The sequence below is a fragment of the Lepisma saccharinum genome, chromosome 12 (assembly GCF_977018435.1).
Source record: "Lepisma saccharinum chromosome 12, izLepSacc3.1, whole genome shotgun sequence".
NCBI lineage: Eukaryota > Metazoa > Arthropoda > Insecta > Zygentoma > Lepismatidae > Lepisma > Lepisma saccharinum.
The window spans coordinates 48,528,466-48,552,785 of NC_139240.1; the positions used below are offsets into that span (position 1 = coordinate 48,528,466).

Below are 24,320 nucleotides of genomic sequence, written 5' to 3' on the forward strand. Positions count from 1 at the left end.
TGTTTCTTTGCCGATTACATATCTTGATCTTCAGTTGGAGCTGTAGTTCCTTCTTTGCCTGTTTGGCGGCTTCGCGTAGATTCTGTTTTAAGTAATGTCCTCTCTGCTTGTAACCTTTGAGAAAGAAAGAAAGTAGACATAATTAGTAATGCCTTGGATATTCGTCACTGGGGTATCTTAAGCTGCATTCATATCTATTCAGTCGGGTGCCACAATGCTGTTTCGAATGTTGGGAGTATTGTTCCGAATTATTGGAAGAACAAATATTGTTTCGAATGTTTGGAAGTACAAATTGTATGCCAGCAATATTGCCTTGAATTATTGGAAGTATATTTTGTAGTACACCAATATTGTTTCGAATTATGGGGCATATTTTGCAGGTGCACCAGTATCGTTTCGAATTATTGGAAGCATAATTTTGCAATGCATCAATTTGTTTCGAATTCATTCGTTGGCAATATTTTGTAGTCCATACTCTTTCGAATTGTTTGTGATATAAGGTGCATACCACTAATATTGCTTCCAATTACTGGAAGCATATTTTCCAATGCACCAATGTTGTTTCGAATAATTTGGGATATAAATTGCAGACCAACAATATTGGTTCCAATTTTGGAAGCATATTTTTACGATGCATCAATATTGTTTCGCATTGTGGAAGCATATTTTGTCATTACCGAGCATGTCAAGTGGCAGAATTTTGATCTCGCCACTGAAGTACCTGGATTCGAGTCCCGACCTGAACTTGGGTTTTCCTTGTGAATGTTCCTCGTGGTGAAACCCTGACGCGTCTACAACAATTGAATTTGGCGCTTGCAAGTCTTTGAAACCTGAGAAAAATAATGGTATTTAAAATAAAAAAGAAATTGGAAGATAAGCTTTACTCTAAATGTGCAGCAAGTTCCAACGTGGAGGGAGGAAGTGGCCACCGAAAATAATAATAATGATAATAATAATAATAATAAAGAGCTTCGTGGAAGAGTGATTACATGAGTTTGTCACTATTTATTACTCATGAAAGACATGCACCATAAATACGTAACATGTCATATAATGATAATGAGTAACTGTAGCAAAGATCATTCCATATAATCGGTACTTGACGCACTTGCATGTTTGATTCTGTTTGCAAGTTTTAATACATTCTTGCTTTCAAATTCTGTGTTGTGTAAGGTCTGTGACCTTTAGAAGATCCCTTCACTATCTTATCTTGACCTTAACCTGACCAAAGGATCATTCTCTATGAAATTGGCCAGAAACAGTAAATAACGCTTATTTCTCAGCAATGTATTATTGTTGTAATAATTAACACAATCTACTGCTTAGCGGAATGGGTAGCGCTCTTGCCTTTGGTGCGGGTGTTCACGGGTTCGATCCTCGGAATGAAAAAAGTGGCGGGCTCTGGTTTCGGAAGCCAGAAAACAGCGGCGATGTTACTCGATGCGTTGACCACGCGTCAACCAATGGAAAACCACTTGTCACAGAGTTTTTTTGTAATCTTAATATACAGGGTGTCACACACAAAACCGGTACCCATCATATGTCCCAGTTTTCTGTGGGACGCCTTGTATAAAGGTTTGCGCTTACTCACTGACTCATCAACGTATAGCTCAAACCCATGGGCATAGAAACCTGAAAGTAATGGGGTATTTTCCTCTTATGACATAAGTATCCACTAAGAAGAGATTATCCCAAGGGAGGGAGGGGATTCGATTTAGAAACAATCTTATATTACAAACAAAAGTTCTCAATAGATGGTGCTGTATGCATTGTGCATCTCCGTACCGTTGTGTTTGGCGAATATGTACATAAACGAACTTAAAAATATGTCGTTATGTTTATGAATACTAGTTTCTGATATTATCTGAAATTGTATTAGACTAATGATCCATAATTATTGACATGAATGTTTATTTCTGACTCACATTTGTATTCTTCTAAACAAATTATTGATAACTATTTGTTTCTCATTCATTTTATCTTGATAACGTTGCGGACCTTCCCTTACATCTTCTAATTAATGATAGTTTCTGATATTATCTGAAATTGTATTAGATTAATGATCGATAATTATTGACATGAATGTCTATATCTGACACACATTCGTATTCTTCTAAACGAATAGCTCCTAGTGGTAAAAGCTTGGTAAAATTTATTTTAGTTTCGCTTCATGCTGAAATTGGTTGCAGTTTAGTGCTCCATCAAGAAATTTTGATCTTCCTACATATCATTCTTAGTACTCATTACACCTACGAAATGTCCTCCCCCACCCAAGTTTATAGTTATCATCATTTACAAATTCAAATGTTATAAACACCCTATGAAAAGCTATTGCAAAAATTACAATATTCTCCAGTTACAATTTAACGGTATGTTAACGGTCTATTAATTTACGAGAATGACAACAGTTTTTTTTTCGTGAAAGCATGCAGTGGCGCCAACTTGTATTCGCCAGTGTTGCTGGAGCCTAGCTAATGACTTGTCTGTTGTTATATTTTATTTTAGAAAAAAAGGTTTCGGGCTTAATAAAGCAAAATGTTTCAATATTGTACACTTAACAAATTCTCACAAATTTATTACTGACTCAGTGTTATCAAAATATTTCATAACAATTTGTTACATCTCTATTATGTCGTATGCTACAACGCTGTTAGAAAACCATGATGAGGATGGATAGGCAACAAATGTTCTCTAAATAGGCAGACAGAAAGCACCGAAAATGCAAAACAGGCACAAAAACTTATAAACATCGTAATTTTCCCGAATTAGGCACTCAAGAAGGTAGTTATCTCCAAAATAGGCCAAAAACAGCCACTGTAAAATTCATGTATGCCTTTCAGAAATGTCTTGAGTTGGTTTCTAAAAGCAAAATCTTACATTTTCTGGCCAAGGAACGAAAAAGGCATTTTATAACAAACCCTGAGCCTATTTATCACTTATATTATTGCATAAAATTATAAAACACATCGAATTGAGACCAAACTCAATATTTCTCAAATGAGTTGGCTCCACTGAGCGCATGCGCGTCACGCCTTTGCGCAATGGCTGGAATGGTAAGTAAATATGGCGACTCTAACCGCATTGAGCACTTTATACAAACACATTCATACTTATTATAGTCTATACATAACCAAACGGCACTGCATTTGAGACATAGCTCCCAAACTATTTTCAGATATAAAATTGCTTTATCATGCATAGAGAAAGAGTATTATAAATCGCAGTTGTGTGTACTGCCTACTTATTTTTTTTTAAAAAAATTGAATCTTCAAACTGACATTAATTACTATCCGTTAACACGGTCAGTTTTTACAGTGGTTGGATGTCAGCAAGATAAAACGGTCTTGGACAGTCATTTCTTCAGTCAAGCTTTTACGGTGTATCTACATTTACGTCATGAATATTCTAAGTCCAAAAAAGAAAAATCCCTAGACCTCTCCCGAAATGAATTCATAATTTCGTCACTGGTTATAAAAAACACTGAGGATGCTCAGAAATGAAGAATAGAATAGTTGTAGCACTAGTGGTATATTGATATAAAAAAGTACAATTAGTATCTACAGATAACACAGGGTGTTCCAAAATGATTACTCTGATTTCATAATGTTCTTACTCTTTAGTGATTGCACTGATTCTCTTGCAGATGCGTTGGACCGATCGTCGAGTTTTTCTGGCTGTGTGAAATTAATATGCAGGTTCGTCACTAGGGGCGCTGCTGCCGTTTAATCTGAAAACATGTGTCGTGTGGCTGGCTGAGACGAAATCATCAAAAGCGTTGCAACGGAAGTTTCAAAATCGCTATGGAAAACAACCACCAGATGTGAAGTTGAAAAAATCTTGGATGCAAAAGTTTTTACACACAAGTACAGTCGAAAAGAGTAAAAAATTAGATCAGATGAAGGAGCAGCAGCACCCCTAGTGACGAACCTGCATATTAATTTCACACAGCAAGAAAAACTCGACGATTGGTCCAACGCATCTGCAAGAGAAACAGTGCAATCACTAAAGAGTAAGAACATTATGAAATCAGGGTAATCATTTTGGGACACCCTGTACAATGGATTATTTCCTATTGTCGTGCTATGGTAAATATTAGCTAAGAAGGCGGTTCTAAGAACCCTATTAAAATGTACCCTATTTGAAAACTTGAATCACTATCATCGATTCATTTTCTTGGTTTTGTACTTGGATCATATTATTCAGTGGCGTATTTACGGTTTCACTTTTTGGGGTTCTAACGGTTATCTTACTGTCAGGTTACTGATGTATCACGGAAAATTCATCCTATTGGCCTTGTGGGAGATGATGACTCATGAAGACATGAAAAAGATGATGGGGCAAATACAACTGTGTGTAGGGGTGTACCTTCTCTAAAGGTACTCAAATCCTAACCTCTCTTCCATGAAGGTGTACTATATATAGGCTGCATGTCTAGCATCTGGACTCACAGCCAGGAAAATCCTGTGTGGGGGGTAGCATTACGTCTTTGATTGGCTGACTACTATTATTTAGCTTCCGTTTTATGCCACTTTTGGCTAATCGTGATCAATGAAGATGAAAGATGATATGATTAGTGTTACCAGCAGGCCCGTAGCCAGGATTTTATTTCGGGGGTGGCTCATCCCTTATCAGCATAGGCGTCGCCAGAAATGTTTGTAGGGGGGGTAGGCCACTGATGAAACTTAATTAGTAGAAATAATAATAATAATTATTATTATTATTACCACGGTTATAATTCTCATTTTACAATAATAACTATTATAAGTTATTAAAAATAAACCAATTTTAATCCAAATTTATTGTTATTATTATTATTACATAAATGTTGAGACTTGTCTACTCGATCCACCGTATGGGTGAATATCCAACACTAGCGCTGTCCATTATTTTTCTTACATTTTGTACAGTTAGTGTACTGAAATTCATAGTTATTGTATTTTATTATTAACTTTTACTCATTCCGTAAAAAAAAGGCTTTAAAAGATAGGGTCAAGTTTTACTCAAGAAGTTTATATTGTGTGACCTCTCACGAAGAAAGCTATACATTATGGGAGCTGTGGATCCATTTATTCTTTGGATTAAATGGTAGAATATAAAAAACATAACTTGGTTCCTCTATTATACACTAAACTTTTTTCGATCTAATGTTTAATCCTGCTAAGGAAGTAAAATTAATTACCACTAATTATACACTATACACTATTTAAATGAGATATTTGCAAGGATTTCGGGGGAGGCTTCAACTCCCCATAGCCCTCCCCCTGGCTACGTGCAAAAAAACATAGGATTTTTCTTTCTTCAACTGAAACATGTACTTCCTTAAATAAAATAATGTGACGTTACATTATTTGATTTAAGAAAGTACATGTTTCAGTTGAACAAAGAGAAATCACAGGAAGACATCATGTAAGCTTCAGAAACTCAATAGTGAAATTTATTTTAATTCAGACATTGCAAGGGAGTTGTGTTAGTACAAATATTGAAGCTATGATCAACGAAGTTTTGGGGCCACATTCTGTTGACATCAGTATTCAATGCCTGCGAATGAGTTCTTACTTTTGGTTTATACCGAAAGAAGTCATCATGGATTCTACAAGTTCTTTTCGATTCCTATTCAACGTTCTCTTAGCAAGCAGGGGGGGGGGGGGTACAGAAACAAGCTACTGAACAACGAACAACCTGAAAACATCTATAGTACGAAGCATGGGCGTAACTTGAGCCTAATTTAGAGGGGCAGAATTAAAATTGGGCTTAATTGGGGGTGGGGGCAGAATCAGACTTGGGCCTAATTTTGAAGGGTCAGAATCAGACTTGGTGCCTAATTTTGAGGGATCCAGAATCAGACTTGGGGCCTAATTTTGAGAGGTCAGAATCAGACTTGGGGCCTAATTTTGAAGGGGCAGTATCAGACTTGGGGCCTAATTTTAAGGACAGAATCAGACTTGGGGTCTTATTTGGAGGGGGGCAGAATCAGACGGGGTCTAATTTTGAGGGGGCAGAATCAGACTTGGGGCCTAATTTTGAGGGGCAGAATCAGACTTTGGGCCTAATTTTGAGGGGCAGAATCAGACTTGAGGCCTAATTTGGGGGGGGGGGGGCAGAATCAGACTTTGGGCCTAATTTTGAGGGGCAGAATCAGACTTTGGGCCTAATTTTGAAGGGGCAGTATCAGACTTGGGGCCTAATTTTGAAGGGGCAGTATCAGACTTGGGGCCTAATTTTAAGGACAGAATCAGACTTGGGGTCTTATTTGGAGGGGGGCAGAATCAGACGGGGTCTAATTTTGAGGGGGCAGAATCAGACTTGGGGCCTAATTTTGAGGGGCAGAATCAGACTTTGGGCCTAATTTTGAGGGGCAGAATCAGACTTGAGGCCTAATTTGGGGGGGGGGGGGGCAGAATCAGACTTTGGGCCTAATTTTGAGAGGTCAGAATCAGACTTGGGGTCTAATTTTGAAGGGGCAGTATCAGACTTGGGGCCTAATTTTAAGGACAGAATCAGACTTGGGGTCTTATTTGGAGGGGGGCAGAATCAGACGGGGTCTAATTTTGAGGGGGCAGAATCAGACTTGGGGTCTAATTTTGAAGGGGCAGTATCAGACTTGGGGCCTAATTTTAAGGACAGAATCAGACTTGGGGTCTTATTTGGAGGGGGGCAGAATCAGACGGGGTCTAATTTTGAGGGGGCAGAATCAGACTTGGGGCCTAATTTTGAGGGGCAGAATCAGACTTTGGGCCTAATTTTGAGGGGCAGAATCAGACTTGAGGCCTAATTTGGGGGGGGGGGGCAGAATCAGACTTTGGGCCTAATTTTGAGAGGTCAGAATCAGACTTGGGGCCTAATTTTGAAGGGGCAGTATCAGACTTGGGGCCTAATTTTAAGGACAGAATCAGACTTGGGGTCTTATTTGGAGGGGGGCAGAATCAGACGGGGTCTAATTTTGAGGGGGCAGAATCAGACTTGGGGCCTAATTTTGAGGGGCAGAATCAGACTTTGGGCCTAATTTTGAGGGGCAGAATCAGACTTGAGGCCTAATTTGGGGGGGGGGGGGGGGCAGAATCAGACTTTGGGCCTAATTTTGAGGGGCAGAATCAGACTTGAGGCCTAATTTGGGGGGGGGGGGCAGAATCAGACTTGGGGCCTGTTTTTGAGGGGGCAGAATCAGACTTGGGGTCTTATTTGGAGGGGGCAGAATCAGACGAGGTCTAATTTTGAGGGGGCAGAATCAGACTTGGGGCCTAATTTTGAGGGGGCAGAATCAGACTTTGGGCCTAATTTTGAGGGGCAGAATCAGACTTGAGGCCTAATTTGGGGGGGGGGGGGGCAGAATCAGACTTGGGGCCTGTTTTTGAGGGGGCAGAATCAGACTTGGGGCCTAATATTGAGGGGGCAGAATCAGACTTTGGGGCCTAATTTTGAGGGGGCAGAATCAGACTTGGGGCCTAATTTTGAGGGGGCAGAATCAGACTTTGGGGCCTAATTTTGAGGGGGCAGAATCAGACTTTGGGCCTAATTTTGAGGGGACAGAATCAAACCTGGGGCTTAACTTGGGGGGAAGAGACTCAGAAAGTTTTCCATCCCATAAAAACAGCATCCAGGATTATTTGCTAAATAATTGTGACGTATATGGCTCTTTAAATTTTGGGGGGCAAGCGCTTCCCCTTGCCCCCGCCAAGTTACGCCTATGGTACGAAGTGTATCGTTTAATACTGATTACAAGTTTGTGAATTTTGTATTTAAGAAATTATTAAATCATTATGAAAGCAGACAATATAGTAGTAATGGGTGTTACTTAACTGCGAATTATTTGTGTCCTACATTTTGGGATACCATGTCCTACCTTTCCCTTATAGTGATCTGGTAAAAAAAAATGGAATTGATAAAGGGACACTTGCAAAGAACACCTATGCCCAGGCCTGTATTGGAACCCGGGACCCCTGGCGCCGTAGCCCGATGAGCTAACTACTTGCGTCTTGTCGTCCATATATGTTTGTGATTATCGCCATTCATCCCCATCGTCACGATTAGCCAAAAGTGTCAGAATAGCAACGTAAAACAAATGAAATTACAGTGAAACTGTTGATGCCATTGACAGGAATCAGGTGGAGTAGTGGTAACGTCGTTGCCTTGTAATGAAGGGCGTCGATACCAGGTGGAGCCACATTGTGATTGATTGATTGATTGATTGATTTAGTTTATTTTACTTCGCGTTTTGTGCCTCTTAGCTAATTTGCGAAGATGGGGATGAGTGATGAAATGATGAAATTGATGAATGGACATTCACAAACAACCAAGCCCGACCGGGATTCGAACCCGGGACCCTTGGCGTCGCAGCGCGATGTGCTAACCACTCGGCCACAGGGTCGGGCGAGCCACATTGTGGTTCCGATCTAACTTTAACCTGTAGGTCCAACTCCGATTAGCCTTTCTGTGCATAAAGTGAACTTCACACACAAACTCAAACAAGCCATGGATAGGAATCAAACTTAAATTATTAAATCAACAAGCGATAATAATAATTCTGGGTGGGGAGTTCAAGCCCAATAACCCCACCGTAAGTACGCAACTGATGTATTTGTGGAGAGCAAAGTTACATTGTATGCGAATTAGCTGAGAAGGTCTGTTATTGTATCACTGTCTTCGTAATTCATACAAAGGAGTAAATCAACTTCTTCTCTTCACAATCTGCAACCAGACCCCATCCTCAGGGGCGTACGAAATACTTCTTGGACTGATTTTCGGAGGTATCTTCGTTCTGCTGCATGTTCTGAATTCGTAACTCCTCAGTAAGCATACAAGACCAACTTTGGATTGCAACAACGCGAACCGATTCCCTGAAAGACAGAGAAATCAGAATTTGAAATTGGCAGAACAATTTAAACATCTTTTTAACTTAAACAACGATTCAAGACGGTTTTATTTATTTCGATATCTGGTGTAACTTCTATTATTTGTAAACGAGCCCGTTTCATAAACAAACACCATACCTGCGAGTTGTCATGACGCTGTAAGGATTTTTATTGATATTAATATGAAAAATTCGAAGTTGAGTATGTATTTCCGGAACATATGTCGCAACAGAACGTTCATCTGGATTTTACTGGTATTTCACAACAGTATTCCCAACATTTTCCCCTTTTTAATTTCCGAATTTAGCCTTATTCGTGAAATATTGAAACGTCAACGGCGCTGTTTATATACATTATGTAAGATGGCGCTGCTAATTTAGTTCTTATGAAAGTATGAGAAATTTGCTTTCACTACCTTGAATGGCAACAACTCAAAAACATTTAATTCAAATTCGTGATGTCAGATTAAACGTACTTATTTACTATGCTATATAGCAAAACAGTTTAGTCAAATAGATGCTGAAACTATATATTACTTAGTTAAATAGCTACTATTATGTGATTTATATATATAAATATAGCTGTGGACATAAGTGTCCAGAATGTGACAGAATCCTCGGATTGCACTAGTAGAAGTCGAATTACTTTCGGAACATCTCCAGCGGACTACGCGAGTCTGTCTAGCGAGCCTAGCGGGCGTGTAGAGCCTGAGCGGGGGGCTTAGCGATAGGTTCTGGTTTGAGATAACGTCAGCGGCTCGCTTCGTTGATTGGCCGATTCGAGAGTTGTGACTCGTTCCGAAGCTTCAAATGCATAACAGCTAAAGATGTTATGGAAATAATCTCCCTCAAAGAAGTGTCGGTTATCCAGTCGGTATAAGGGTCTGCAATGGGATACCCGTGATGATTGATTTAAGATAGGAACCTTTCAAGATATTGTGAATGAAGAGGCTCTGGGGTTCACTCAGCCTCCAATAAAAGGCTAGAGTGATTGTTTTGGATTATTTTGTGCCACTTTTGGCAAATCGCGACTACAGAGATGAATGATGATGAGATGAGATGGATCGAGGTCCAGTCGGCAGAGCCTCGTTAGTAAGAATGCAGTCAGGGCGTGCTTCGTGGAAGAGAGGTTGACACTCAAGTGTAAGGTGGCCAGAATTTTAAAATAACAAAACAGGACTTTTTTGACATTTTCCTGAAGCAAAACGGGACAACACGGAACGGCTAAAGGTACACATTTTAGTACCTAGGTTTGAAAACTAATGAAATAAATAAATACTGTGTAAATAACATACATAATATTATGATATGCACTGCAATCATTTGTTGATATTTTGCCCATGAATGGATCTTCTCCAGTACATTCTTCTTTTCAAATAACATTTTGTAATAGTTTACACACGAGTGATTAAAGTTCACGTTATTAATCAACATAGCTTTCAAAGTTTGTACTAAAAACCCTTTCTTGTCACTTGTCCACAAACCATATATGTACGAAAACACTCGTTCAGTGGGGGTATTAACTCCAGGTAAACAGGGAAGAAACTCCAATATTTTGAGAAAAGCGGACTATGACACAACAATGCTATAGTTCGTAGTAAAAGTAGACGATGTATATTGTTACAGCATTTATATCCCGATAAGTCAGTCACACAAAAGGGACATGCCTCGTTTTACGTTAAAGAAATCGGGACAGACTCAAAAAGGGACTATTCTGGCTAATACGGGACGTTCTGTTCCCTTGTTCGAGTGCCCTTAGAAAATGGCCACACCTCTAATAAATTGGTGGGCTACCTGGGGCAGTGCTGGAGGGTAAATGCGGTCGGAACGTGGTGTTGACCTCACCATCACGCAAATGGCTAGGATTGTGAATGTGTGTGGCTGTACCTCCGCACCTTTTCCATCAGTAAACGAAGACCAAAAATCTGCTCACGTCGAAAAACTCGTGCAGTGCTGACATTTGGCAGGATGTTAGATCATGACAAGAGATGAATTCCCACAAGAAACTTCACTTTTACCCCTGCTTTATCTTAAAAACCAAATCGTGGAATTGCATCCAAAAGAACGTGGAAAATAAATGTAAAATTTGCATTGAAAAAATGTTTAAAAAAAAAGAGGAACATTGTGCTTGTTTACATTTTCCCAAAAGATGGCAAACTTCTCTTTCTACTAGAGAACTTTGAATTATTCAGCGTCTACAAGTTTACCGTACGTAAACCGACTTTATAACTGGAAATTGACTGTTGTTAGACAGAAAGCTATGTAACAAGCGGAATTGAGTTAATTTAATGTTGGAATTAAATTTGATCTAGTTATTTCGTTCTAGTTTTGCAACTTTATGAGATAAACCTTATGGATCTGGTCAATAAAGTTCATTTACCTTTGGCGAAATAGATTATGAAAGAGATAAAAGAGATTGAAAAAAGAGAGCATAGCGGGTATAAGAGGAAACAGAAAGAGTGAAAAGGAGGAACAGAAAATGAGAAAGAGGAAATGAAAATTAAAGAGGTAAGAAGATGAACGAGAAGGAGAGAAACAGAATTAGAGAGAGGAACGGAGAATGAGAATGAAAAGAGAAACAGAATGAGAGTAAAGGAGAGAAACAGAGAATGAGAATGAAGAGAAAATGAGAGTGAAGGAGAGAAACAGAGAATGAGAATGAAAAGAGAGAAACAGAATAAGAATGAAAGGAGAGAAACAGAGAATGAGAATGAAAAGAGAGAAACAGAGAATGAGAATGAAAAGACAGAAACAGAGAATGAGAATGAAAAGAGAGAAACAGAGAATGAGAATGAAAAGGGAGAAACAGAGAATGAGAATGAAAGGAGAGAAACAGAGAATGAAAATCTAAATAGAGAAACGGAGAATGAGAATGAAAAGAGAGAAAGAGAGAATGAGAATGAAAAGAGAGAAACAAAGAATGAGAATGAAAAGAGAGAAACAGAGAATGAGAGTGAAAGTGAGAACAGAGAATGAGAATGAAAAGAGAGAAACAGAGAATGAGAATGAAAAGAGAGAAACAGAATGATAAGATGAAAGGAACAAAGAGACTGAAAGTAAAGGAGAGAGAAGAAGGGAAGAAAGAGGTAGAGATAAATAAAGATATAAATTCGAGAAGACAGAAAGAGAGAGAGAGAGAGAGAAACAGAGTAAGTAAATGAGCTTGGAAGAAAGTGAATGAATGAGAGAGCAACAGAGAGAGAATAAAAGAAAAAGAGGAACAGGAAGAATGAAAGAGGACAGAGAAATAGAAAATAATAAAGAAAGGAAAATAGAGAGTAGAAGAAAACAGAGAGATAGAGAGAACAGAATAAATGGTGGAGAAAAATACTTTATTTCCCTTCTCTTTACCCTCTCTTCCTTTTCTGGTGTCTTTCTTACTAGTGTTTTTCTTCTCTTTTAGATCTCCTCCCTCTCTATCGTTTCCTTTTTCTGTCACTTTATCTCTGTGTTTCTCATTTTCCTTTATTTATTTCCTCCTTCCTCTTCCTTTCTTTTTCTTTGTCTCCTTTACTATCTTTTCCTTCACTTATTTCCATCTCTTGTTTATCCTTTGTCTCTTCTTCGCTCTTAAATTTCTATTTTTCTCTTCCCTGTACCTTCCTTATTTTCCTTTTCTAGCACTATTTCTACATCTCTCTCATTACAACATATCCAGCAAACTGACAAGAATGATTCCGGAATTCAACATTTACAGCACACCCAGCAAAGTACAAAGAACTAAGATCTTACCAATGCACATCCTTGGTCCTTCTCCGAACGGAAGATATGTGTAAGGAGGTCTCTTGCTCTTGTTCTTCTCGGTAAACCTCTCCGGCTCAAATTTCTCAGGCTCTGGGTAGTATTTGGGATCATAGTGGAGTCCTGCTACTGGGATGAACACCTTCGTTCCCTTTTGAACAGTCGTTTTGGTGTCCGGGATCGTAAAGTCCTTTGTGCATTCCCTTGTAAGGAAGGGAGCTGAGGAGTACTTCCTCAGTGTCTCTGTAATGTAATGGAGAATACGTTAATGTAAATACATGGGGAAGTCGGTAACTAGGTCACAAACTGATGTACGATTGCTGAAAATGGTGGTTTCTAAAGGTGCCAAAAGGTGGCAGCACAATCAAGCGTGATGATATTTGGTTAGCAGTCTCTAGATAGCAGACGCACGCATGGGCAGCTCAGTTTAGAAATGGCGCCCGTGCTCGAAGGGTGAACGTTAGAAGAACAGCTGCTGTTGTGCGTTTTATTGTGGACAAAAGGACTTCCTGCAAACGATATTCATAGTGAAATGTTTCCCGTTTACAGTGATAAGTGTTTGTCGCATAGCTGGGCACAATTGAGTCTGCGAACTCTCGGAATGGTTCAGCGTTTCTCCGATGATGAAAATGGAAGTGAGGTGCGACTGTGGCTGGGACAGCAACCCAAAGACTTTCATGCACCACGTTATTAAAGGGACTGATAAAGCAATGGGATAAGTGTATCAATGTTGGTGGAGATTATGTTTAACAAAAAAAATGGTTTTCAAGCCAGTATCTCAGTTGTTATTTTTTTTAATAAACGTTTGTGACCTACTTAATGATTTACCCTCGTACATAGTTTACGTTAGCTGCGTTTTTCTACCGTATTTCATAGCACCTTGCTTTTTCAGTCCAAAAATTTGTTTTATAACCTTTCATCGCTTAATCGTTGCATCGGTGCGCCAGATAACGAAACCAATGATAGTGGTGCAGAATCTTCGGACACAGAAGTCAGTACTTCGCAACACTGTAGTATCCCGACTATAATGCACGAATCGAAAATAACTAATGTGTTAACTTTTCTTTTTTTGACAGGAAAAATGTTCGCTAAACTGTCACGAAGAAATGATGTGCGTCGATGGACTGTTCAATTCTTTCCGTGCACCCTAATCTTGCACCAAAGACAGTTTACCGATGGGAGGGGGTTTGGATCCGTTAAGCCCATCTCTCCCTTATATACGGCCATGATTAGAACCATAGATTTGTGTTAATTAACACCGGTGGGATCTCATTAACAGCAGTCGGTTGTTTTCTTCAGTGTGTCTTTGCTTGTTGAATTTGTTTGCTTTTAAGTCCAGTTTATATATAGAAAAAGTCTAATCGGGACTGGAGCTACAGTTTAAAGTAGGATCCTAACAACTATGTGCCTCCACCGGGTAGTATATTGATAGTATTATGTGTCCACGCCGACCTCTGTGCCGGAGTGGTTAGCGCAGAGCATTGCGACGTTAGGCGTTCCGGGTTCGAATTCCAGTCCGGGCATGGGTGCTCTTTGTAAGTGTCCCTTCATGTAATTATCCTCATCGTCGCGATTAGCCAAATTTTGGCAGAAAGCGACGTAAAATAAACCAAAGCAATCAATCGTATGTCCAAGCTTGGACTCGAACCCGAAACCACGTTGGCGAGATCGTGAGTCGCCCACTCAACGTACTCGATCACCGAGATGACAGGTCTGTTTTCCTTAAATAAATAAAAATAATATACAGAGTGTCCCAAAATAATGTTTACACTCTTTGAACGCCAATAGGAACACTAACTTTTTTGTGTCACATACCTTAAAGTTATAGATGTTCAAAATGACCACCATAGGCAGTAATGTATTTTGTCTAACCTGAATAGATCAATGAACAGCAGATACGGTTTCTGCGGAAGGGAAGCGTCTAAGTTGCTTGTTCCACGTCACTCAGTGTGTCTGGCTTTGTGGCGTACACAGCATTCATCACAGTTCCCCACAGGTAGTAATTTAAACTGTGTTAAATCAGGAGATCTGGATGGATAAAATACTCCTCTTACCTTTCTCGGAAGCAAAATTCTCACCTCTGCCGTTTTGTGTACACTAATGACTACCGCTGTGACGGGACTAAAAACAAAAGAAGGCCTGTATACTCTCACACATACTCAACATAGACATTGCAGCTTCAAATGCAAAACGTCCAGTCAAGTCATCTTTAATGGTTTCTCTGCTATTAAGTTCAAAGAGTGTGAACATTATTTTGGGACACTCTGTAGAATAATTCTATTACAGTAAAGAAACTAGAAGTAATACACCTACCGCTGACGACCATGTCCAAATATTCCATTTCCTGGACCGCCTCGTAGGTAACATCCTTTCGTCTCTCCAGAACTTGGTCGATCTCTTCCCTGAGTCTCTTCTGAACATTCTGGTTGACTGCCAGTTCGTGCAGCGCATACGTCATGGTGTTGGAAGTTGGTTCAAACCCTCCAAGGAAGAACACCACCGCTTGTGCAGTTATGTCGTCATGACTGAATTCTGAGGAAGAAAATGCTACTATATATACCTTATATATATGGCAGTATATACCTTTTCATTTCTTTACAATTCAAAGAGGCGTGGTCGTCCAGTCGGTGCTGTTATCCGTGGCTAAGTGGGTTCCAACCCCGGTCAACACATGGATGGATCATTTGCGTTCGTCCCACAATCCATTTCACCTGTTCGTCATTCATCGTCGCGATTGGCTCAAGAGGTGGAAAGGAGACCTGAAATATCATAAATATATAATAATGGGAATATTTTTTACGAACGTGACCGACGAAGATCCCTGCCACATTCACAATCGTTTGGCCCTTGGGTCATTCCATGTCAGGCCATGTCATCCACCATCTCCGATTTTGATGAAATTCAGTATACTTATAGAACTTTTAATGCTGATTACAAAAATGACAATTTCTTTTAGATTGACCAAGGGGTTCAGATGTTACGCGCTTTTTAAAACCTCCGTGTACGCCACTTGCGGCTCCACTTTGAATGACACGCATTAGGGTATAAATGATGGTATCTTCCCTCAGGTTTGCCGTAGAAACTTCAAGTTTGTTTTACGTTGTTCAGAATAGTGTAAGCTTTCATTTAAATAAGGTTTCAGATGAGTGTATTAAGAACCATGTATTTTTATGTATAGTTTCATGTATTGTTTTTAGAAAAATAAATTACTAACTTGAAGAGCGAATTTCGTGCAATGCCCCCCATTCAAGTTCCCCCAATTTTATATGTAGGTAGCTCAAGGTATGTACTAATGTCTGATGGAAAAATTGGGATGAGCGGTTGAGATACAGGGTGATAAAAAATCATTTGCATCAAATGACATTAAATTAAAACAAACTTGAAGTTTGCGTGTCATTCAAAGTGGAGCCGCAAGTGGCGTACACGGAGATTTTAAAAAGCTCAGCTTCTGAACCCGTTGATCAATCTAAAAGAAATTGTCATTTTTGTAATCAGCATTAAAAAGTTCTATAAGTATACCGAATTTCATCAATGTTGGTGGGTGACATTTTCACAAAATTCTGGACGACCCCTTCTTAGAACGATATAGATCCGCTATAGCTCGCACGTGCATAAGAGTTGAATTGAATTTTACGTTCACTTTATGCACAGATAGGATAATCGATACTGGATCAACAGTTAAACGTGGGATCCGAACCACTATGTGCCTCTGCCGGGTATCGAACTCAGAGCAGGGAGGCTCAGGTGCATAGGATTATGGTATTTTCCACATTTGCCACGGCATGCATAGCGTGCCTCATCTTTCCATCAAACAAAGTGATTTCTGAAACGTCACGAACTTTATGAACCGACTAGCACTTGAACTCATTAACTTCTGTGGTAATACCGACACCGCGCTCGCTCTCTTTTATATTAGTTCGGCGCTTAGGTACCCATGAGAGTGCACACATGCCACGAAGGCATTTGGGGTAATGTGGTGGGATGGTGTGATCAGCATCACGCCCGGCCACCTCTACCCTCAAGCGTTGCACCCAGGTACCCATTTATACGAGGTAGGGTGGACATTAGACCCACGCAGAAACAGGGAAATGACTGAAAAAATTCTGGTCTAGATTGCCTGCCCCGGGATTCGAACCCGGGTCATCCGCGTACTCTACCAACTGAGAGCAATTGCAACAGTTCGTTCATGTGATGTCGTGTCGCATAGAGCGAGAAACATAGAGGGTGTTGTGTGTTTAAGAACCACAGTGCCTATAACTTTAAATTGACCCACAGAATGTGAACAACTGGACACTAAATTGTGATAGTTTTCACCATGCATGTACTTAAGATAATGTCGACATGCTGCTTTACCTTTTGCTGAACTTAGTTTTCCATTCAATTCTTCACCAATGTCTTCTCTGTTCTCGCTTTCCTCATCCTCGTCGTCAATGTAGCCCTTCTTCTTAATCTGCATCAGCAGGTCGATCAGGTCGTTCCTCTGTACATTGTTCTTCTCCCTGTACTCCATCGTTTCCTTCACCAGCTTCCTGAAGAAGTTGGTGACGTCCTCCGGGACGAACCTCAACTTCAAAGAGTCCGCCAGGCTCGGGTTGAGGAACCGGAGGACCGAGTTCAACCCGTTCTTCAAGGACGGCTGGAACGTCTTCTGACCCATCTTCTGGAACTCCGAGATCTCTCCCTTCATAGAGTTGCACTGGATCCCGAAAGCGCACGAACCTATCACGTCAGTTGTGAACTTGGTGAGGACCTCTTTCACCTCTACAATCTCCTCTCCCAGCGCCCTGGCTTCCACAAACCTGTTCAGCTCCTGACCGCTGTCGACCATGAAGCTGAACATCCTCTTGAGCTTTCCTGACGTGAAGATAGGTGTCAGCCTTACCCTCAGGCTTCTCCACTTCAGACCTCTAGCGGCGAACAGGTTCTTGGCGAAGAGTGGGTCGACGTTCTCGTCCACGCCGAAAGCCTGGTCGTGGAAATGACTGAAGTTCTTCACCAGGAACGTCTTGATCAGTTCCGGATCACGGATCATCAGGATTGGCTTTACCAGCGAGTACAGCCCGAAGAACTTGTGATTGGCTGCTTTGAAGTACAGCTCCTTGAGTTCTTCCCCCATGTGGACCTTCATGAGGAAAGACTTTTTGAGGTTTCCGAAGATGGAACTAGGCTTAAAATAAGGGACATCAAGCTTGCTCCAATACGTATGGCTGTGTGTTATGTATACATACAGCGCAGTAACTCCACCTATGAGAAAGGCCAATAAGTACGGCAACCAGCTCAACCAGTATTCAGGAAGAAATTCCATTTTGCGAGCAGCGTCAAAAGAACCTGAAACGATTGGAAAAGACAATTACTACTATAATAATTTGTAAAATAATAATATACCGGGTGATTCAAAAGCCTTCTGTCATTTCCCTTATAACGCTCATGAAAGGTTTTCAGGTTGGGATAAAATACTCTGCTGTTTCCCAGCAAGACCCCCATTTTACCAGAATCGTTCTGGACTACCTTGCTGACTCCTTCCCCGATAGGTGAATCGGCCGTGGCTTACCAAGACTTTGGGCGGCTCGCTCTCCAGACCTGACTCCCCTAGACTTTTTTGTGTGGGGTTTCATTAAGTCTAAGGTGTACCAAGTAAAGATCAACACTGACACAGCGAATGGCTGCAGCAACAGGGGAGATCACGCCAGCTATGCTGGAGCATGTGTCTCGGTCTACGCAAGCGAGGTGGGTGCTTTGCTTGGAACTTACAGGGCCACCACATTGAAATGTACTGAGTTTGTCTTATATTCTAGACCAGTATTGTCAATTTTGTCAGTAAAATGTTTTTTTGTTTAAAATGTCAGGAAACTTTTGAATCACCCTGTACAAAAAAATATCTTCACTTGGGTTAATGGCTATGTGATTGCTTATGAGGGAAGGATCGGCAGATTATTTCTTAAGCAGGGCCAAAAGCATTTTAATAAGGTGCGGACACTTTTTGCCAACCACGACGATAAAAGGTTCTGTCAAGTTTAATTTATTAAAATAATATGACGTCATGTTTACGGAGCGTCTTGAAATATGATATACTTTCTGAGAAGCAGAACTGGATTAATTTGATTGATTTTACTTCGCATTTCTGCCACTTTAGGCTAATCGCGAAAATGAGTATATTGATGAAGGGTCACCCATGCCCAGACCGGAATTTGAACCCGGAACTTCTGGCGTCGTAGCGTTCTGTGCTAACCACTCGGTCAAGGAGAAGAGTGAGAGGCAGAGAGACAGGGAAAAATGGAATTTGTGAGAAGAACGAGGAAAGGAAAGAAGAAAGAGAGAGCGAGAGGTAGAGAAGAAAAAGCAAAGATGTGGTAGTGAGAGAATTGAAAAGGAACTGAAGCATGCAAAGTGTGAGAGAGATATAAGAAAATAAAAGAAGCAGGAGACAGAGAGATATATATACCGGGTGGTCCAAAAGTCCCGGAACGGTCACATATCGTGAGAAATACGCATCGAATCGGAAAACGAAAAAATACGTGTTTAATAAGTGAAAGAAAGCTATTTAATGATATCACACTTGATATCAGTGAAATTTTAAATGGAGACCCCATTTTGTATTGTAGAATCGGAAAGAGGACTTCATTCAGAGTCCAACGAGCTATCAACCATCCTCCAAGCTCAATTAGGAACGGAGATATGGCGATTTTAAATTGGTAGACTTCCCCCCCCCCCCTTTCCATCTACTTTATTGAAAGGTCTTGACGTGCAGATTCCGAATCTGCAATCGCTTTCATTGATTTTTTTTGGGGGGATTTATGAAATTTTCACTCCCCCCCCCCCCCGGAAATTTAAGATCGCCATATCTCCGTTCCTAATTGAGCTAGGAGGATGGTTGATATCGTTGAACTCGGAATGAAGTCCTTTTTCCGATTCTACAATACAAAATGGGGGTTTTCATTTAAAATTTCACAGCTGCCCCCCGCCCCACTCCCAGGGTGCCGTATTTTTTCGTTTTCCGATTCGATGTGTATTTCTAAAGATATGTGAGCGTTCCGGGACTTTTGGACCACCCGGTATATAAAAAAATAATAGAAGCAGGGCAGAGAGAGAGAGAGAGAGAGATCGTTTCAATCATTCATTCAGAGTCAATCATTATGAATTATAAATCACAATAGCAACTATGATTAAACCTCAGTTTAAACGATTAACTGTATTTTTTCCCCTGGCTAATGGGTGAGAAAATGTATGAGTGCGGGTAGGGGAAAGTAGATTACTTTCACTTGGAAAACAAGGTTAGTATTAAAATGCAAAAGTGGGAGAGCAAGAGTGTAAGAGGAACTGTCCACCACGCCCCCCCTTAATCACCCCCACTCATTAGAAATTAAACTTGATGATCTCATTTAATTAAATGCTGATTTTAAACCAAATATTTTTTTTCTTTCAAGTCGCATTCTATTAACTTGTACCGACTGATTTTACACATCAGCAATGCCATCTATTATGAATCAAGCCAACTACTATCTTCCTGATAGACAAAACAACAATTGTAACGGTTACGTGATGATTCAACCGTTTCCTGCTTGTGACACACTCAGTGTACGTTGAGCACGATATGTAAAGGCTCTGGCGTACGCTAGGAGAGGCTGATGGGGATACAGTCCCTCCAGAAATGTTGAGAAAGTCAATTTTTTTTCAAATGAAAGCATTAAAGAATATATTTTTGTCTCTGAATAACTTTTAAAGCAAAATATTATAGTGTTCATTCCATCACAATCACAGAAAGGTATTTGCTCTTGGTTCACTAAAAACAGCAATCAGATAAAATTACACGTAAAAAGAACTGTGATTGTTAAGTAGTTATTTTTAGAATTTTCATCATCATCACTATTCCGTGCATAATGGTACACACAGTGTCACGTTATACAGGGTGTCCCACGAACGGCGCAACTGGGAATTAAGAGTGGCGTTACTTTGTAACCGAAACCTGTACATACATAAGTCATACACCAAACGTTAGCCCTGCCCAAGTAGATATTTTTAAACATAGAAACAACAAACGGGGTGCAGTGTTGTTCATGCAGTGTTGCCAAATGTAAGTGAAATGTAAATTTATTTTTCCACAAAGCATGGAAAATTGCATGTCAAACATTCGTACGGAAATTTGGACGTCAATTTCCACCTTGGGTAGGTGGACTATTTCGCTATCTATAGTTCAGAGAAGAAAACCGATCGTTTTCGCGTATAGCCAATCCTGAAATGCTTCGTAAAGGCGTACCGGTCCAAATGGGCGTTTTAAAAAAATTATGAGGTACAGTGGCAACACTGTTGATGTTTGAAGGCACCAAAAGGTGTGTTTAGTGATGGTCTATGACATGAAAATACTGGAAACAGGAAAAAAAGAAAATGAAAATGATGGGGAAAAAAGTGTTACTTACCTACTCCTGGCAACCATGCAATGCGATAAGAGCGCCCACCGAACGAGAACTGTTTGAGCCGTGCATTTCGCATTGTTCGTAGGGGAAGATTAGAATTGTTCTGTGAAATGAAGTACTCTTTGGAAGAGAGGGTGTTCATTGTGGAACATTATTTTTGTTCAAAATCGTACGCTAGTGTAAAAACTGAGTTTCGCTAGAAATATCCGAATAACAGTGTTCCATAAAATTCGACGATATATCAACTTGTTTCCAGATTTCGTGAAACAGGATCAGTTAATGACAAACCCTACCACAGACAACCACCAGTTTTGACACAAGGTGTGCTGCAGGATGTGGAGCAGAGAATATCACAATCTCCCAGTAAATCTGTTCGTAAACTTGCTGCACAGTCAGGTGTATCAAAAACAACAACTCTCCGAGCGTTAAAACAATAGCACCTACGTGCATATAAGGTACAGGCTGTGCAAGAACTAAAGGAAGCAGACAAAGGTGCACGTGTAAGATACTGCCAGTGGTTTAGAAATTTTATTAGAGACAATGGTGTGAATATTTTGAATAAGTTTTTTTTTCACGGATGAAGCATGGTTCCACTTAAATGGATATGTCAACAGTCAAAATTCTCGACACTGGTCAAGTAACAATCCCCATTTGTTACATGAACAATCACTTCATCCACAAAAGATCGGTGTGTGGTGCGCGATTTCGCGGAGAAAAATAATCGGTCCATTCTTTTTCAACACAACAGTTGACGGAATAGTTTATCGTAACCTTATCACACAGTTTATTTCTCTGTTGGAACGTGATGAACGTGATTGTTGGTTTCAACAAGACTCCGCAACATGTCACACGTCTAATGAAACTTTAGACATGTTGGCAGCGTTTTTTGGCGATCACATTATAAGCTAAAACTTATGGCCCAGTCGCTCCCCGTATCTGACGTCTCCAGATTTTTTTCTGTGGGGTTATTTGAAACAAACAGTTTACATTAATAACCCAAGAACACTTGATGATCTAAAAATAAACATTTGCACAGCCATTAACAATATAAACCAATCAACCTTGCATAAAGTTGCTTCCAACATGATAAAACGTGTTGATGAATGCCTCAGGGAAAATGGTTGTTATTTTCAACATCTTTTGTAAAGCTACACTGCCTGTTACGCGCCTTGCATGGTTGCCAGGAGTAGGTAAGTAACACTTTTTTCCCCATCATTTTCATTTTCTTTTTTTCCTGTTTCCAGTATTTCCATGTCATAGACCATCACTAAACACACCTTTTGTTGCCTTCAAACATCAACAGTGTTGCCACTGTACCTCATATTTTTTTAAAACACCCATTTGGACCGGTACGCCTTTACGAGGCATTTCAGGATTGGCTATACGCGAAAACGATCGGTTTTCTTCTCTGAACTATAGATGGCGAAATAGTCCACCTACCCAAGGTGGAAATTGACGTCCAAATTTTCGTACGAATGTTTGACATGCAATTTTCCATGCTTTGTGGAAAAATAAATTTACATTTCACTTACATTTGGCAACACTGCATGAACAACACTGCACCCCGTTTGTTGTTTCTATGTTTAAAAATATCTACTTGGACAGGGCTAACATTTGGTGTATGACTTATGTATGTACAGGTTTCGGTTACAAAGTAACGCCACTCTTAATTCCCAGTTGCGCCGTTCGTGGGACACCCTGTACAATGTGTTCAGTTTAAAACAAAACCCGTCGTAGAAAACACACGAGAGTTAATGTATTTTACAGTAAAATGCAGAAATGTAAGTGCATCATCTGAAACAAAAAATGCATAAAGTCTGTAACTCATACAAAATGTTTGAATTCATCATCGGAAAAGATTCATAATTGATGCATTAGAGAGGAACATCAATTAAGAGTATTTGAAAATAAAATCCTTAGGAAAATATTTGGACCTAAAAGGGACGAGGAGACAGGTGAGTGGAGAGGGTTACATAATTTAGAACTGCATAATTCGTATTCATGTCCAGATATTATTAGAATGATTAAATCAAGACGACTTAGGTGGGCAGGCCATGTGGCACGAATGGGAGAGGAAAGAAGAGTTTACGGGATTTTCTTTGGGAAACCTGATGGTAAGAGACCTGTACAAAAGATTGGATTGATCTTGCTCAGGATAGGGACAGATGGAAGTCTTGTGTTGCTGCAGCCATAAAGCTTCGGGTTTGAGAAGGCTATAGAGTTAGTAAAGTGCATCTGGACATAATTGAATACTCCCTTGCATCCAATTTTGCATTTTGTGTTGCCTTTACGATACTCAAAAATGCATGAAACTGTAAACCTGATTCTTCGCTGAGGCCATAAAACACACTTTAGCGCACCAATCGATATGTTTCTGATGCATTAATGGATATGATGCATTTAGATTTATTTGTGCTTTACAATATAACAATAACAGGAATTGGGGTACCACTATAAACAAAATATGCACACAATTATGAACTAGTCAAGTGTATTAGTCACGAATAGGGGATTACAGTTTAAAGTGGGATCCGAACAACTATAAGCCTCCATCGGATACCGAAGCCGGGATATAGCGATATACCGTCAAGAAAATCTCATCACAGAGGATACGAAATTACATTTTTTCCGTATCGTGTATCGGCGATATATCGTCTTCACGATATAGACACCGCAAAAATATCGTGACGATATATCGCCGACACGATATATATCGCTAAAATATCATGACAATTTATCGCTGACACTCTATATATCGCCAAAATATCGTGACGATATATCGCCGACACGATATGTTTCGTGGCCACGAAATATATCGCCGAAATAATCGTGACAATATATCTCCCACACTATATATATATCGTCAAAATATTGTGACCATATACCGTGTAGTTGATATCGCGATATATCGCGTTATATCGCCCAACACGTCACAAACTTATGAACTTACCTTTCTGTATTTTATTACCAAACGGCGTTAAGACTCCACACGAACACTAAAATTACACTACATTCATGAATTTTCTCTTCTCGTAGATCAGTGTAGCAGCGGCGCCACACTCGCTTATCTAGAGATGAATTTATTACTCCTTGATCTGTGATTCAAATTCGTTTGATCACGAGTTTTATGCGACCTTGAACTACTGCCAACTACAGCGCCATCATTTGTCACGTTTCTAATAAGGATGTGGTGAGCCAGTTTCGTTGCTAAAGGTTCGCGGAGAATGTGATCTCAATGTCATGTGATCGGAAATGCGATAGTTAAGAAATAAGATTTCAAGAAATTCCCTCAGGAGCTCATATGATTTGCGTCTTATCGC

General features: G+C 40.0%; 1 protein-coding gene across 2 annotated transcripts; it reads right to left on the reverse strand.

Annotated features, from left to right (window-relative positions):
* LOC145996046 (cytochrome P450 6j1-like) lies at positions 1 to 24,085 on the reverse strand. 2 transcript variants are annotated; one of them, XR_014442741.1, is made up of 6 exons: positions 23,951 to 24,085; positions 16,943 to 17,917; positions 14,903 to 15,121; positions 12,581 to 12,832; positions 8,595 to 8,834; positions 1 to 114 (listed from the first exon to the last, which is right to left on the reverse strand). XR_014442741.1 is itself a non-coding variant. In XM_083132258.1 (5 exons), exons 2-5 carry the CDS (start codon positions 17,892 to 17,894, stop codon positions 8,665 to 8,667), a joined length of 1,593 nt encoding a protein of 530 aa, XP_082988384.1. In that variant the 5' UTR covers positions 17,895 to 17,917; positions 23,951 to 24,085; the 3' UTR covers positions 7,411 to 8,664. The 2 variants fall into 2 exon arrangements, 1 of the variants encoding a protein (XP_082988384.1); XM_083132258.1 differs by lacking the exon at positions 1 to 114 and having other exon boundaries at positions 7,411 to 8,834.
* Positions 24,086 to 24,320: the final 235 nt, after the last annotated feature.

Coding starts and splice junctions, on each gene's coding strand:
- LOC145996046 (XM_083132258.1), bottom strand. CDS start 17,894: ATGGAATTTCTTCCTGAATACTGGTTGAGCTGGTTGCCGTACTTATTG. Junction 15,122..16,942: donor AAAACTAAGTTCAGCAAAAG/GTAAAGCAGCAT, acceptor TTTCTTCCTCAG/AATTCAGTCATGACGACATA. Junction 8,835..12,580: donor AGGACCAAGGATGTGCATTG/GTAAGATCTTAG, acceptor TCTGTCTTTCAG/GGAATCGGTTCGCGTTGTTG.